This window comes from Nicotiana tabacum, chromosome 8 (assembly GCF_000715075.1).
Source record: "Nicotiana tabacum cultivar K326 chromosome 8, ASM71507v2, whole genome shotgun sequence".
NCBI lineage: Eukaryota > Viridiplantae > Streptophyta > Magnoliopsida > Solanales > Solanaceae > Nicotiana > Nicotiana tabacum.
The window spans coordinates 44,871,596-44,890,019 of record NC_134087.1 but is presented as its reverse complement, the minus strand read 5'-3'; the positions used below and the strand labels follow the sequence as shown (position 1 = coordinate 44,890,019).

Here is an 18,424-nt window from a genome sequence, read left to right as displayed (position 1 = left end):
ATTATAGTATTCAATCAGAACATATGGAAATGCATATAAATTCAACTTAATTTTTCATTATCCCCCCTTTTTTTTGGTGGTTGTTGTTGTGAGCTCACCTTCGGTGCTCCAGCAGAAGGGTACAGTGTGAGAAGATGAGGACAAATAGAAAGACGAATGAAGAAAGTGAAAAAGCAGAAGCACATATTGATATAGTAATAAATTACGAAGTAACATAGTAGCTAGTATGGGGTAAGATAGAGAGAGAGAGCCCGCCTTGAATGCCGGGCAGACAAAGACAGCTCTGATTTTAGGAAGAGGTGACACAGACTATGCAGTAATGAGAGGAAGTATGGTCTCTATCACTCACCTCTGCCATCCATTGTCTGCCCTACAATGCCCCTCATATACACACCCATTGTCCTATTTCTCCATTACATCCCTATTGTTCTGCTCAATACTTAAACATATAAAAATAATTGATTACCTATAGATTTCAGTCTTTGAACCCTTGTATTCCTTGATTTTGATCTATTAACTGCTAGTGGTGCTACCAAATACGTAGTACTTCAAAGCATAATGAGGCCTTCTTAGTGGTGGAGACATGAATTTTCATCACAAAGGGAATTCAAAAATAGAAAAAGTAAATACGTGAGAGGATTCAATATCTAATATATATACATAAAAATAACATTAATTTTTCAATGATGAGCCCTTTTCCTGCCACCTAGCTCGGCCTAGAAGGGGACGTACATTGAAGGCAGAGGGGTTACGGCCACCTTGAAATTTCGGCAAAAACAAATGTCTTCAAAAAATAATCATAGATTAACAAATGACTCCGTATCAATCTTTATGAGCAGTGATATTTTTATGTTGAATAAAATAGAGTTTCCATGACCATTACATGCTAATGGGCCCACTTCTACCTAGCTAGATGTGAAATACTCCACAGTAGTGCCCGTAACTGTAGGGGATAATTCATGCATACAGGGGATAAATACACGTATGAATATACTGTACGCATATTCTATACATGAGAATGAATAAATGTGCATGGTACAGAACGACTATAGAGGACAGTGGCTTAACGAGTCAGTGAAACAGTGAAGAGGTTGGGGGTGGGTGGGTTAAGGGGAAAGTGGTCAGTGTGTCAGGTCAGCGAGGCGTCAATCATAAAGCAATGGATTGCAAAATCATTGAATGATATTTGGTCCCTTTCTCTGTTTGTCTTTAATCAATTAGGAAAGAGAGAGAGAGAGACTATTAGGGAATACTACTATAAAATGAAAATCCCATTCTTTCATTTTCAGACTTTGGAGCAGTTGTTGCAGACTGGACTGCTTCTGCAATATGGTTTGAATACACATCTATTTGTACGTACCCCCTCTATATGTTCTATATAATTATATTGACGATTAAGATCAAATAATTAAGTCATATGAGTACTATTTAAGGATAAATTATTATTAGTTATTAGCTAGTACTAATAGAAAAAAATAAAATAATCTGGTGCACAAGGCATTCCGCATTCATGCAGGGTCCGGGAAAGAGTCACATTCAATGAGTACGATTTAAATAGCATACCCTAATCCAAGTATAAATGACTACTTTCCCGTCTCGAACTCATAACCTATAAACCATACAAAAATAACTTTATTGTTGCACCAAACTCCCTTTCTCTAGTACTAATAGGCAATCTGAATTCAAAGATAAATCAATTACTATGTGTTATACATGGACGACCCCAGTTGGACAGTATTCGCTAATTTTAACATTTCTCTCCATTGACAAGTCGCTTGCATCTAATTGTGTCTTGTTCTTTCAATATATCTTCTTATTTTATCTTTAGTCCATATGCCTTTTGCTTTATCTCTCGCTCACCACATACCTATGAATTTGTATATATATGTATCTAATGAAAGAATGATATCCTTGGCATTCACCTGCGAAATTCACGCCTTATATTATGCGTTTCTTTGCAAGAGAGAGAGAGAGATATACTACAAATACTAGCACTACTGTATTATGGTTTTGTTTTCTTTCTATTTGTACTTATACCCCACCTTTTGTTGTCTCTTTCTACCAGTGGCGAATCCAGGAAATTCAATAAGGGTGTTGCCAGTGGGTTATGCAAGGGTGTTCAAAGTCTGTTTTTAATCAATAACAAATACTCCCTCCGTTCCAATTTATGTGAACATGTTTGACTTGACACAGAGTTTAAGTAAAAAATGAAGATTTTTGGAATTTGTGGTCCTAAACAAGTTCAAATGGGGCCTAGAGTATTTGTGTGGTTATAAAAGTTTCTCATTAAGGGTAAAGTTGTAACTTTAAGCTAAATTGTTACCAAATTTGGAAAGAGTTCATTCTTTTTTGAACGGACCAAAAAGGAAATAGGTTCACATAAACTGGAACAGAGGGAGTAATATTTTACCTTATATGGCCCCTGCTTTCTACTCTTCCTATTTTAAAATAAATTACCATTTTAACTTAACATGATCGATCGATTATTAAGCTAAGAAAATAAGATATTAAAATATAGAGTATATATATTGGTAAATAATCACTAAAAAGCACATATATGCTCTTTTTCGTTTTAGCAGAAAATTAAATATGAGCTGCATGTAGAGTAAGAATAAGCCTCATAGTATTAGTTTAAGAGGCTTTTAACGAAGTAAACTATTTTTTTGGAGTGGCATTATTTAACAAACAAACCAACTATAAAAGTAGTTCGTAATTGCTCCATGTCCAACTTAAAGACAGTAAATTATTGGAAGAATTGCAATTGTTATTAATGATATTACTGTCATTTGCAGTTTTAATTATTGCTACAACTACAATTTTTCAACCAGATTCATGCAAACTCTGATATAGACAAATCAGTGGTCCATTAGATTTAATTAGATTAACGATATGCTTTCTGGCATTTGAAGATACATGTCCACATTAAAAGTTAGGGAACAATTATTGAATGGGTGTAAAAGTCAAAAAATGTGTTTGATAATCACCTTTTTAGTAGGGGGTAAAGATTCCAAGTTGTCAACTTAAATTATTTGCACTAATACAAGGTAGCAAACAAAATTAACGTGACAAGACATGGAAAATCCCAATAATAATTTTGGACCTTAGACTCAAAAAGCAAAACTGCTAAGATCAACTACTATTAGCCAAATCTACTTTGGGAAAGTGGTGCATTTGCTAGCTAGCTAGTTGCAACTAATTGTAGCTCATAAGCATGCTACGCTTTTTACCGTCAATATCCTAACACTCTAAAACACTATTCGTTTTGGAAAAAAAAAAAAATATTGAACTTTGGTAAGTCTTTAAAATTTGATATCGAACTAGCAAGAATGAACACACAATTAAATAGAGAGCCAGAATTTGGTAATTTGAAGTCATATTTTATGCAAATACTTCGTGTAGAATGTAAATTCGTCTCTCAAACTCATCTCATGCTTATGGTATGCATACACATATACAAATTTCATAATACGTTGTTAAGTTAGTTGTATATAGGTCTGCATATGTAGGGTTGACGATGTAAAAAAACACAATAGTATTGGTTCAAACCTTATATTTATCTTAAAATTTTTATTTAATATGTACAAAATATTACTTTTGAAACTCAAAAGGGCTAGAATCAAATTATTGATTCTGTAGTTCGAAATTAAGAATTTGTGATAAAGTTTGAACTTTACCTTGCAATTATGGAGCTAGAAGTAGAATTAAGAAACAATTAATTGTAAATATTTTTTTAGAAAATTTGACCATGGAAAAGGCGAAAGAGAATGAAGCATTGTTATCAAACTTTCTTTATTCAGCCTTTTTCAAAGGGTCCCCAAAAATAAAACAACTTTATTCATGCAAAAAAGTGTCTCGAGCTACTCAAAAGCCCCCCGTCTGCAAATATTTATGAACAAGAAAAGTAAGAAGACAGAAGTGTTAAAGCCCACACATCCCCCAAACCCCTATCCCCCCAATTCAAGGATAGTACGTAGGGGTGCAGAAGGAGGTGAAAACAAGGCGTCAAATTTTTTTTACATAGCTTAAATCACTCGTCACTATCTCACAAAATAGAGCTCTACATCTACGTCTCTGTAACATCTGACAAATAAACTTGTTTTGGAACATCAAAATCCAACATGCAAGATTTGGACATATGTGTGTAAGAGTTCGTATATCGAGAATGAATGATAGTGTAATGATGGTTAAATTATTTGACATTCTTTCGTCTGTTCCCTTCTAACCCCTCTTCCTGCTGCGCCTGCACCATCCTATACTGTACGGCCTCTCCTGTCTCTTTCTTTAGCTACGGTTTCAAAAAATCTAATTTATATATTGTGGTAGTTGAGTTTAAACAGAGAGAATTTCGAATTATTTCTTCTTTGTTTTGCTTTATGGTAAAGTGTCAAATTGCCCCTTAAGTATGCAAATTTAAGGCATTTGTCCTTCTTTATCACTTTGGACTAGGCTCGACCTTCCAAAAATATCCTTAATTTTGACGGTAAATTATTGAGAATCATTATATGAGTAATTCACCTAATTAGATTATTCATTTAACAGACGATGGCAATTATGCACCTCGATCTCTGCAAACTTTAAGGGCAATATTGATCCTACTCAGTTCACTCCACCGCAAATATGCAACTTAATTATAATATGCATTCTCACCACTTTAAGGCATCGCATAGAGCAAATTTTGTGCCATAGTTAAGAAATTAACTTAACAGTTCAAGATTATGCTCCCGACAGATAGTTACTGAAATTATATGGTATTCTTCTTGAGGTTTTCCCATTGATGAGGTGGCTTGCCCCAAAGGTCAAAAAATTAAGATCAACTTCGTTCAATGTCATTTGCAGAGGCAGATTAAAGATTTAAAGTTATGGTTCTTGCTATAATTTCAAGCGTAATATACAATAATGACAAGGTTCACAAATAGATATTTATATTATTTTAGTAGATTTTTTAATAGAAATGCAATGTCCATACAAATGTTACTAGGTTATCGAGAACCCAATAACAATACATCTATATCCGCCACTGATTATTTGTAAACTTATATTCAGTGGCGGATTTACTGTTAAGGGGTTCAATTCCCTTTCGTTGAAAAATAATATTGTGCAAGGTAAATAAAATTCATATGTTTGTTAATTTCGAATCTGCTTAGTGGCAAAGAAGTTCAAAAATTTATTTATATCACAAGTTCGAATTTTGTAAGTCCTTTGTAAATCTGGCTCTGTATCTAGTGTCTATTATTTATTTATATTTATATCTATACTATATTAAAAGCACGACGATCCTTATTAAAATATCGTTCGTCTTTTTTACTCTTTAAAATAGTGTTTATACTGGACAAAGTGTCACGACCTGAAATCCCACCATCGGGACCATAATGACTCCTAAAGTTTCACTTCCTAGGCAAGCCAACTTAGCTTATTTATTTAACCAATTTTAACAAATCAAAATAAAAATTTAACAAAAATAAACCGAAATAGTCTGAAATGAAATAATAAAATTCATATGACAATATCTAAACATCTCCTAGAATCCGAAATCACAAATACACGAGCAACTAGAGTACTATACATATGGTTTGAAACAAATACAACTATTAGAGACTAGATAAACAGTAGGATAGATAAAGAAGCGGACTTCGGGATTGCGGACGCTGTGCAGCTATACCTCAAGTCTCCAAATATAGCTGAATCCACGCAGAAGCTCACTAGACGCCGTTGGGTTCAACACCAGTATCTGCACAAAAAGAACATAAGTATATCATAAGTACAACTAACCCAATGTACTCCGTAAGTGTCGAGCCTAATCTCGACCAAGTAGTGACGAGGGTATAACAAGACACCTATGTAAAATCATGAATAGATATATACATAAATGTAACGACCCGGCCAGTCATTTTGAGTGTTGTAGCCCGGTTCCCCCATTTACCCCTTATTTTGTGCTCAATTGTTATTATGTGACTTGCCGGGGTTATTGGTTTGATTCGGGGGATATTTCAAAATTAATTGGGACACTTAGTCCCAAGGTTGGAAGCCTAAGTTAAAAGAGTTAACCAGATATTGACTTATGAGCAAATGACTCTGGAATAGAGTTTTGATGGTTTCGATAGCTTCATATGGTGAAACTTTTTAGTAGGAGTGTGTCCGGTTATTGATTTAAGGTCCGTAGGTGATTTTAACTTGAAATGGCAAAAGTTGAAAAATTAAAAGTTTGAAAAGTTGAGAAGTTTGACCGAGAGTTGACTTTGTAGTTACTGGGCTCAGATTTTGGTTCCGGAAGTTAGAATAGGTCCATTGTATCATTTATGACTTGTGTGCAAGATCTGAGGTCAATCGGAGTTGATTTGGTAGATTTCGGTATCAATTGTAGAAGTTGGAATTCATTAATTTTCATTAGGCTTGAATTGGGGTGCGATTCGTATTTTTGATGTTGTTTGATGTGATTTCAGGTCTCAACTAAGTTCGTATCGTGTTTTAGGACTTTATGGTATGTTTGGTTGAGGTCCCGGGGGCCTCAAGTGGATTTCGGATGGTTAACGCAAAGGAATTTGACTTAGGAGAATTTCTGGGATGTTGATGTCTTGTGTCATCGCACCTGCGGAGGATTAGTCGTAGGTGCATGATCGCAGAAGCAAGATAGTGGTCGTAGGCGTGTTCCAGTAGGAGTTCGGCAGTGGTTGCAGGTGCGAGGGTGTTGTCCGCACCTGTGCTTTCGCAGATGCGTAGAGGTTGCGTAGGTGCGAAAAGGCGTGGGACTGCAGTTTCGCAGAAGCGAAGAAAGGGTCGCTGGTGTGGCTTTGCAGATGCGGAGCCTTATTCACAGAAGTAGGGACATGAGGTCTTCACGACCGCAGAAGAATGGTTGCTCATGCGGGACCACATGTGCGGTTTAGTTGCGCGTACGTGCGAAAGCCGAGTAGAATATATTTCGAAGGGTTCCGAGATTTTATCACTTTTGGACTTTAGAAGCTTGGTTGGAGGCGGTGTTTGAAGGGGATTTCATTTGATTTCAAGAGATAAGTCACTTTTGATCATTTTTATTCATTTATATTGAATACCCATTGAATTGCCCACCTAGTTTATGTATTTTTAAGGTGGAATTTTGGACTAGGGATTGGAGAGTAAGATTTGGGGATTTGAGTGACGATTCGGTGTCAGAAATTGGTAAATTTTATATGGTTGGAGTCGTGGTTCAATGGGTGTTCAAATGTTATAACTTTTTTTTAATTCCGAGACGTGGGTACGATGTTGACTTTTTGACTTTTGTCTAAAAACTTACCTTTTTCATATAGAATTGATTACTATAGCTTAAGTTGAAGTATCGACTTGTTTGTGGCTAGATTTGAGGCGTTCGGAGGCCGATTCGCGAGACAAGGGATTATTGGAGTAGAGATTTGCACGGTTTGAGGTAAGTAACACTTATAAACTTGGTTCTGAGGGTATGAATCCCTAAATTACGCGTTGTGTGATCGGTGTTGATGTGACGCACATGCTAGGTGACAGATGTGTGGGTGTGCAGAATAAAAATTGTGACTCAATCGATTCCGTGGAACTGTATAGTCATCTTATCTGAATATTATAACTGTACTTTACGTGTTAGAGAATTTAAGATTTGATTTATGTTAGAAACCTGTATGCGGTCAATACCGGGGGCCCCGATATCGAAGCCACTATAGCCTGTCAAGCCCAACCTCGAAGGACTCGGAGTTAAAACTGAAGTTCGACCCCAAAAGGCATACCTTGAGAAATCATGTCGAAGGCTTATCACGGCCTACCTCGAAGCAGTATAAAATTGATGACCGTCATGAAAAGGCGGGAAAATTCCCAAGGGCACGTGATTAGAGCTGACTAGGTCCACAAGAATAGTACAAATATATACTAGGCCATTATACAGCTATACCAATAGCATTTCCTCGTCATTTTTAGACATGTATTGTTTTAGGACTCCCCTCTCCTATATAAAGGGGACCCTTGTCACTTTTTTCAGAGGACAACATAATATTGAATACAATTGAACATTCTCTGCTTATCTTGCCAAAACATACTCAACAATTACTCTACGAATTTATTGCATTGTTCTTTATTTATTACTTCTAATTTATTATGTTCGTTCATTGTTCTTCGTTTATTGCTCATCATCAACTTTTAAAGGTTGCCCTCGAGGTCTTATATTGCTGAGCTTGAGGCCCTCAGTCTCGTGACCACACTGATTTGCTTATCATTTCTTATTCATTTATACTTAGCATCATTCACTTAAAACTAGTATTAAGATAAATTACGTATTTTTAGAACCACAAATCAAATATAATTATTATTACTTCTCATTTATTGTGCTCATTCATTGTTCTTTGTTTATTGCTCATTATCAACTTTTAAAGGTTGCCTCCGAGGTCTTATATTGTAAGCTCGAGGCCCTCAGTCTTGTGACCATGTGAGTTTACTTATCATTTCTTGTTCATTTATACTTAGCATTATTCACTTAACAACTAGTATTAAGATAAATCATATATTTTAGAACCACAAATCAAATATAATTGTTAATACCATTTTCAAGGTAAACAAAATTATGTTTAGGTTATCTGCTAGTACTGCTAGAACCCACAACATTTATTCTTTTGCTGTTGAGTTATTTGCTTAATTTGCATTTATGTACTCAATTGCATTCATAATTGCATATCATATCTCAGTTTCTGTTATAATTTATTGTTATATCATATTATTGATTTGGGCTGATTGGCATGAGTGTTGTTAGCTCGAGAGACTAGAGAGATTGATGACTAAGTGAGGCCGAAGGCCTGTTTGTGAGTGATATTCTTGGGATCGGGATGCACGTCATATCGAGTACTATTGACTCATGATGGGACCGAGCTGCACGCCACAACCGATACTATTAACTCATGATGGGATTGGGATGTACGTCGCAACAGGTATTATTGATTCATGATAGGACCGGGCTGCACACCACAGAAGGATTTATTAGCGCTTGGGCAGGATCCGCCCCTCCAGAGTCTGACATACTAGCAGTGAGCGCATGTACCGTACAGTGCTGAGTGACTGAGTGTGATGAGCAAGAATTGATATAGTCAGATTGAGTACTCTGAGAGTGTGAGTACGTGAGATTTTCATTATGTTGTATCACATGTGATATGCACATTGGCATGTAGATATAGAGATGTAACATTTCTCATATCAATCATACTTGGCACATTTTATCTGTATTGAGCTTAGCTGTTAAACGTGGAAGCATGTCTACATTCTTGTACTATGTACCAACAGATTATGAGCTTCTCTAAGATATTATTGCCATATTTATTGTCATTTCTGTACTGTTAAACTATGTATTTGGACTGTATTGGTTGAGCCCGTCACTGCTTTCAGCCCAAAGGTTAGTCTTGTTACTTATTGAGTACATTGGTTGATCGTACTCATATTAGACTATACACTTTATGTGCAGATCCAGGTACTTTCGGGCATAGAGGTTTCTAGTGTTAGAGCTTATCCAGTTCGGAGACAATCGAGGTAGATGCCTTGGCGTCAACATACCTTGACTCTCCTCCATTTTCTTTAAGTTTTATTTATACTGTTCTACTTTCCTAGACAGTGTTTCAGTAGTCACACATGTTATTGTATAGATACTCATGTACTTAGTGACACCCGCATTTTGGGAAATTCTATTGAGTTGCGGTGTTTTCTATCAATATTTATGAGATTTTACTCTAAAACTTATATTATGATGTTTCCAAATTTAAAGATGCCTGTTATTTGTGAGTTGTCGGCTTGCCTAGTATGATAAATGATGATAAGTAATCAAATGCACGACATCACCCTTCGTGCTTTAATCCTCACAACCTCTTAATAAATGATAAAGAATGCAAATAAAGCACAACAACACCCTTCTTGTTTTTCACTCTTTCTCGCAAAGCAACAATACAATTCAAAAATACAATGCAAGGTGGGTAGTAATTCACTTCAATTATAGTGCCATGATAACAAACCCAACTTCCAAAACTCTCAACATCTTTAAAATAAATAATAAATACGAAGCGAATAATTAAAGAAGTATTAATCTATCTTAGCATGGAAAACATAGTCAATGATACAACCTAGTACAAAGAAATAATTCTCACCCGCATGCTTTAACCTAATAACAACGCATATGTACTAGTCACCTCACATATACGTTATCCTCACACATAAAACCCGTAGCAAATAGACCAAAAAGTCCTAATCCTTTAATTCAAGGTTAACCACGACACTTACCTCGCTCTGAAATCAAATCAAGCCACAATTGCAGCTTTTTCTTTAAGATTAGCCTCTAAATCAAACAAATAGTTGCAGAACTTCTATTCTTTAGCTTCGTAACTCGTTCATGACTTTCATTCTGAACGTTGTGAAATCAGTGTGTAATCAGTATAGACTTGGGTTTAATGCCCATGAGCTTTATTCTAGATTACTCAGCATGTCATATATAGTTGAAGTTTCTGTTTTCATAATCAGCTCATGAATACAAGTCTCAGACTAGTTCTATTCAGCATTCTGGTATCATGTAACTCAATATGATTTAGTATTTCAGTATCATGTATTGTAGTATGATTCTCAGTTCCTGATTTTAAATCCCTGAATGTTGAACCCCTGATTTGGGCCTAAGGCCGCAGTTAATACTTTATACATATTTGGGCCTGAGGTCGCAGTTAGTGCTTATGCATATTTGGCCATAAGGCTACAGTTAATGCTTTATGTATTTTTGGGCCTGAAGCAGCAGTTTATACTTTATGCATCTTTAGGCCTGATGCCGTAGTTTTGTATACATATACTTGGGCCCGAGGCCGCAATTTGTGCACATATATATTGGGCCTGAGGCCGCAGTTTATTTATTTAGATAAACAGGTGGTTCATTATTTAGAAGAGGGGGTATTCATATCCTTACTTCCTTTTTTCAGTTGAGTTATCAGTTTTCAATTTTTAGTTGTCATTTTAGTTTTTAGTTATCTGTTATTATTTCAATTTTAGTTTCAACAGTTATCATTTCAGTTTTCAGTTATCAATTATCATTTCTGTTTTAGTTTCAATAATTATCATTTCAGTTATCAATTATCAGTTCTCATTTATCAGCTTAGTATCAGTTTTGGCATTTATAGTTCTTTCTTTTAGTTTCTTTATATACCTGTGCAATTCAAATGTACTGAAGTCCCTTTTGCCCTGGGCCTGCATCACACGATGCATGTAATGATTTACAGGTTGATAATTCAGAGCGTTAGGATTCTCGTACCAGCTATTTTATGATCCCCAGTTCTTTCAGGGCATTATCATTACCTTACAACCTTCAGTATTTTCAAACAATCATTATTTTCATTACTTCATTAGAGGCTCCATAGACTAGAGTAATAGTAAGATAGAGTCACGGGCTTTTCATGTTAACCAATATTGGCTACAGTTATACTTTAGGTTTATGTTAGTGTTTTCGAACATTAATTTATATCATTTAGACTTTTAGTATATCAACATGTGTTAGTTTATCTTTCACATTCAGTATGTTATGATATCACATATAGATTCAGTCAACCAGCTAGTTCGCTCGGTCACAGTAGTCAGGTACCGGGTGCCATGTTACGTCTAGGCCCAGATTTGGGGCCTGATATTGGCGAAGATCCTCTAGAAGAGGAAGGTAAATATAGCCTGTGTCTAGGAGACTAGGCGGGTATGATCGAGGGCGAATGATGCGGATGGGTACTGAAGGGTAAGAAAGGAGTGGGTATTTTGGTAGATAGGGAGCTTAGAGAGTCTGTGGTAGAGGTTAGGCGGGTGAATGGTATTATTAATGACTATTAAGTTGGTTGTTGGAGAGTGTACCCTAAATGTCGTTAGCGCTTACGCGCCACACACAGGCTTGGATGATGAAGTTTAGATTCGATTCTGGGAGGGGCCGGATGAGATTGTGCATAATATTCCGCCTGCCAAGAGGTTATTTATATGAGGGGATTTCAATGGACATATTGGGTCGTCTGCACGCGGTTATATCGAGGTGCATGGCGACTTCGGTTTTGGGGATCAAAATGGAGGAGGTACTTCGTTATTGGATTTTGCTAAGGCATTTGAGCTGATGATTGCGAACTCGAGTTTTTTCAAGAGGGAAGAGCATTTGGTTACTTTTCAAAGTACGATTGAGAAGACTCATATTGACTATCTCCTTCTCAGGTGATGTGTCAAAGAGTTGTGCAAGGATTGCAAGGTTATCCAGAGAGATATCCTCATGATACAGCATAGGATCTTGGTAATGGATATCAGTATAATGATAAGGAGAAAGAAGAGATTTGTACGAGGATGACCGAGGATCAGGTGAGGTACCTTGACTAAGGATAAAGCTTAGGAGTTGGGGAGGGGAGGTTATTGGCTATGGGAGCCTGGAGGAGTAGTGGGGGCACGAGCAATATGTGTTCTACAATGAAGGATTGTATAAGGAAGGTGGAAAGAGAGGTGTTAGGGGTCTCGTCAGGCTAGTCTGGTGGACACAAAGGCGACTGGTGGTAGAATGAAGAGGTCTAAGGTAAAGTAGAAGCAAAGAATGTGGCGTACCTGAAGTTAGTAGGTAGCAATGGCGAGGAGGAGAGAAAAGCGAACATGAGAGGTATAAGGCTGCTAAGAAGGAGGAAAAGATGGCGATACGAAAGCCAAAGACTACGGCTTTTGCTCGGTTATACAAGGAACTGGGGGACAAAGGCGGGGAGAAGAAGTTATTCGGGCTGGCCAAGGTAAGAGAGAGGAAGGATCAGGATCTGGACCAAGTGAGATGCATCAAAGACAAGGACGATAGAGTATTGATGAAGGAGGAGCAGATTAAGCGGAGATTGCAGACCTACTTTCATAAACTTCTGAATGAAGAAGGGGTTCGAGATATTGTGCTAGGTGAATTGGAGCATTCCGAGAGTCACTGTGACTTTAGGTATTGTAGGCGCATCAAGGTTGTGGGGGTCGTGGAGGTTATGCGTAAGATGGGCATGGGATGAACTACCAGGCCAGACGAGATTCTAGTAGAATTTTGGAGGTGTGTGGGTAGAGCATGTTTGATGTGGTTGGGCTGTTTAATGTTATTTTCAGGACAAAGAGGATGCCGGAATGGAAGTGGAGTATGGTGGTTCTGTTGTACAAGAACAAAGGTGATATCCAGAGTTGTAATAACTATAATGGTATCAAATTACTGAGTCATACCATGAAAGTTTGGAAGAGGGTAGTTAAAGTGAGGGTAAGGAGGATCGTGTCTATTTCAGATAACCAGTTCGGGTTCATGCAGGGGCGTTCTACTATGGAAGCTATCCATCCTATTAGGAGGTTGGTGGAGCAGTACATTACATGGATGTGAAGAAGGATCTTCACATGGTGTTTATTGATTTGGAGAAAGCGTATGATAAGACTCCTAGAGAGGTTCTATGGAGATGCTTGGAGGCAAAAGGAATGTCGGTTGCTTACATTAGGGTGATTAAGGACATGTATGATGGATCTAAGACTCGGGCTAGGACAGTGGGAGGCGACTCAGAGCATTTTTTGGTTGTTATCGGGTTACACCAAGGATCTGCACTCAACCCATCCTATTTGCCCAGGTGATGGATGCTCTGACATACCATGTTCAAGGGAAGGTACTATGGAGTATGTTATTTGCTGACGACATTGTTCTGATTGATGAGATGAGAGATAACATCAACGAGCGGTTGGAGTCTTGGAGACATGCCTTTGAGTATAAGGGTTTGAACTTGTGCAAGACTAAGACAGAATACCTAGAGTGCAAGTTCAACTTTGAGCCGTCGGTAGCATGATTGGACGTTAGGCTTGGGTCGGTAGCAGGATTGATCACAAGTCATCCCCAAGATTGGCAGTTTAATTTCAAGTACCTTGGGTCGGTTATACAGGGAGTGGGGAGATTGACGAGGATGTCACTCACCGCATAGAGGTGGGGTGGATGAAGTGGAGGTTCTTGTGTAACAAGAAAGTGCCACCGATACTCAAAGGTAAGTTTTATAGAGTGGTGGTTAGACTGACTATGTTATATAAGGCTGAATGTTGGCCAGTTAAGAACTCACATATCCAGAAGGTAAAAGTAGCAGAAATGAGGATGTTGAGGTGTATGTGCGAGCACACTAAGATGGATATGATTAGGAATGAAGATATTCGGGAGAAGGTGGACGTGGCTCCCATGGATGACAAGCTATAGGAAGCTAGACTCAGATAGTTCGGGCATGTTTAGAGGAAAAGTCTAGATGTCATGGTAAAGAGGTGTGAGCAACTGGCTTTGGTGGGCGCAGTGATAGGTAGAGGGCGGCCTAAGAAGTATTTGGGAGAGGTGATCAGGCAGGACATAACGAGGCTTCAGATTACCGAGGACATGACTCTAGATAGGAAGTGGTGGAGGTCGAGCCTTAGGGTCGTAGGATAGGAGGTAGGTATGCATATTCCTACGGCGCACCAGAGTGAGGTTAGTCTGTTAGGATTTTGTCTTAGACTGCTAGTGGTTAATGTTGAGTTCACATTACTCTTTCGTTTCTCTCAGTTTCGGGCTTTATCTACTAATTGTTTTGCTTTTTCTCTATATTCTTGTGATGTTGTTATTTATTTCTAAGGTTTATAGATGATAATCCTCTTTTCGTCTTCTTCAGCCGAGGTTCTATCGGAAACAACCTCTCTATCCTTCGGGGTAGGAGTAAAGTCTGCGTACACACTACCCTCCCTAGACCCCACTAGTGAAATTTTACTGGGTTATTGTTGTTGTTGTAATTTTTATGTTAATACTGTAAATACATTTTTAATATATTTGATGTACTTTTAAAAAGCTTATTCTCATTAATGCAAGGTACATGCCCATTGCCCTTTGATTTGCCTTATATGATTTCTTTCTTTACTTGGACTGAAAAAATTACCTGTATTTTATTTGTAAAAATTTTTATCAATCAAATCTAATAGAATAATAAAATGTGAATTCTATACGTACTCTGGTTTGTAATGGAATGTGAGAAGAATCATTCGCTTATTCAAATAGCTATGTGATTAATAATTTTGCTACTTTGTGTTCATGCAAATTCAAAGTTATTGCCAAAGAAATATCACAGAGGTATAATGTAGTTGTTGGTTCATTTATTAAATCTTTTGCGAAATCAAAGTTCTTAAAAGAGCTTTACTTTAAAAGCTTTAAGTCTTCAAAATTATTTGTTTTTGCTGAAACTTTAAAAGAAATATAATAACTTGTGAAACTTAAGTAATTGAATTATAAATTGGAATCAATTTAAAGTTACATGTTTGATTGAGTTCATTAAGTATTTTTATGGGAGAGGCAATTTCTTCCATTATTGTATAACTAAATAAAATAAACAGTTAATCATTTCAACATAATTGCACTTTTTAAATATTTCTCAAATATAAGTTTTGTGTGTGTGTGTGTGTGTGTGTGTGTGTGTGTGTGTGTGTGTGTGTGTGTGTGTATATATATATATATATATATATATATATATATATATATATATATATATATATATATATATATATATATATATATATATATATATATATATATATATATGTGTGTGTGTGTGTGTGTGTGTGTGTGTGTGTGTGTGTGTGTGTGTGTGTGTGTGTGTGTGTGTGTGTGTGTGTGTGTGTGTGTGTGTGTGTGTGTGTGTGTGTGTGTGTGTGTGAGTTTACAACTACTAAATGAAAATTATCCACAATTTCAAAAGTAATTAAAATTTAGTCATTTTTTATGTAAAAATAAAATATGAATAAAAATATCCTTAAAATTCAAAAAAAAAATTCCAGCATAATATGTTGGAGTTCGAATTGTTGACATATGAGATTCTAACATAATTAATATGCTGGAATTTCATAATGTATTGAAGTTCCAACACAATATACTAGAAGTTTACACAAATGAGTTCCATAATCCAACATATTATGCTGGAATCTTCCGTATTTCAACTAGGATATTTTTGTTCAAATTTTATCTCCGTATTAAATAGTGATTATTTTTCAACATTTTTACCAATAATAACTATTTTTTAATTACGAACCCGAAAATTGGGTAGCCCAAGCTAATTTGGCACCCACAACGGTAGTGACCCTAAACCCATCGGTAACAAAAACAATTCTCTATGTAAAACCCCACATCAATTTCTGCCAACTTTATCTTTTGTCTATTAGTTTAAAATAAATCAAGGAAAATTTACAGCTTGTGTATCAATTAATGGGTAACTCTTGACAGCAGGCGGTCCAATATTATATTTCCACAAGTTTACGTTTTTGCCTAAACAATGTTGACCTAAAAGAAAGACAAGTTCGAGAACCTATCACTTCCAGAAATGAATGCAAATGCAGCCTTTTCCATTGACTATTGGTTTGAACGGTTGCAATTACTAGGAGACCTAGCTAGCTAGTATGATTTTGGTGAAACTAGTATGTCAATCACTCTTGTGAAAGAATAATGGATTAAAGGTTTTAATTAACCAGGTTCGTTTGGTAGGATGCATTAGATAAAATAATGTTTGCATTAGCTTTGTGTAATAATAATACCTTGTTTGGTAGATATTTTGGACCTATGCATTAGTTATGCAAGCATTAGTTATACATCTTATTTGGTATTATCCTATGCATAACTAATGCATAGAAAACCATGGTATTAGCAATGCAATGGGTTTTAATACATGTATTAGCTTAGTTAAAGACAAAATTGTCCTTCAAAATTATGCTTGATTAAATATGCTAGTTATTATATTAATGCAAATTTAAGATAATTCAAACAGTGAGAAATAAAATTATATATCTAGTAAATAAATAAATATTAGCATATTTCCTTTTCTATAAATAAATATTTAGTTTTATTTTACAATATAGGTAGACAAATAAAATAGTTTTTTTAAAACTTTTTCATATAAAAATATTTCTCAACATATGTTTCTTTTAAAAAGTTTGAGTGATGGACTAGTTTTGAGGGTATTTTTGTAAACAAACAATTATTTTAGAAATTGTGCAATGCTTTAATACATCAAACCAACAATTGATAAGAAATATGTCAGCATAACTAATACACCATATTCAGCATTATTGTTATGCACCATACCAAACAACCCCTTAGAGTGTCGCTTCTAAGAAATTATATATGTTAGGAACTCCCATCAAGTTGAAATCTTTTGCATCGGATCTATTGAAGATATAATTAAGGCTTTAAAAATTTGCCTTTTCTAACAGCATAAGTTTAAGATGAAATGTCACAGATTTTAATATAATATTAGAAAAGGCATATGCCCTACAATCAGGGGCAAAGCTACACGTTTGTAAGTGTTGTTAATTTGTCGGAAAATTATACAGCGTATATAGATAAAATATCAAGTTTTAGAGATACATAAAATATATTGAACACCTTTAATTTGTCAGATTTTTTTTTTCTTCTTTTAAGTTTGAACACTCTTGAGGAAATTTATCTTCGCCACTGCCTACAATTGAGTTTCACCAGCACTCATTATTAAAAAAAATTCACGTGTTTAACTCATAATAAAAATTAAGCCTGCACGCAAAGAGTTGTGTCGAAGATATAATTAAGTAATTAAAAGTGTATTTTGTCTAACAGCTGATACATTTCAACATAATCGTCTACGATTCTGAAAAACAATTTAAATCAGTTAATGGGAAGTTAGAGTTTCAATTTTAACCTATAGTTTTCTATAATTCCCCACCAGAATCAATTAAGTTATCTCCAAAAGCAAACTCATATATTCTTTACCATAGGTACTGTCAGTTCCTTTGTTCTTTTTTTTCTTTTGGATGGGGGGCCGCTGATAGGAAGGCGAGGAGAATATTGGGACAAGTAAAGAATTTTGAATGAAGTACCTATAGTTGCAAGATAGTGATAAAGGAAAAGTTATTCACATAATGAGCATAAAAAGGGAATATGGTAACATCCTTTTCTTCTTTTCATCTTGTCCTTTTCTTTTTGTTATTTTCCATTTCTTAAGTCATTCATTTTTCAGCTCCTTTACGAGTAAATTCCTCTTATCTTTTCCTTCCCTTTTCCTACTTTTTCCTTTGTTGTGATAGTGTAAAGCATGTGACATTGGTTAGGAATAAAAGGAAAAATCTATTTCACATTGTGTTTACACTCACTCAATATCTACATGACATGTGTCTTCCATAAACTATCTCTTAATCATAAATAATTATTACCAATTGTTACCTCAAATTTACTATTTCCTCTATCCCAATTTATATGGTGGAGTTCAGATTTCGAGCAACTACTGTAATTTTTTCATATCTTTTAAATATTTTAAATTATTAATTATTGTGAATTATAGTACTTTTTACGGTGAAACAAGTTTGAATCTCGGACACATAAATTGGGACAGAGTACTAATTAATCATGGAAATTAATATACTATGGTGCAAATAGTGAATATGATGAGTA

At 35.7% G+C, this 18,424-nt stretch overlaps 1 protein-coding gene across 1 annotated transcript; it reads left to right on the top strand.

Annotated features, from left to right (window-relative positions):
* The first annotated feature begins 13,338 nt into the window (after window positions 1-13,338).
* On the top strand, window positions 13,339-13,799 carry LOC107819723 (uncharacterized). The gene is made up of 2 exons (XM_016645860.1): window positions 13,339-13,533; window positions 13,587-13,799. The coding sequence occupies exons 1-2, from the start codon at window positions 13,339-13,341 to the stop codon at window positions 13,797-13,799; spliced, it is 408 nt and encodes a 135-aa protein (XP_016501346.1).
* The last annotated feature ends 4,625 nt before the right edge of the window (window positions 13,800-18,424 follow it).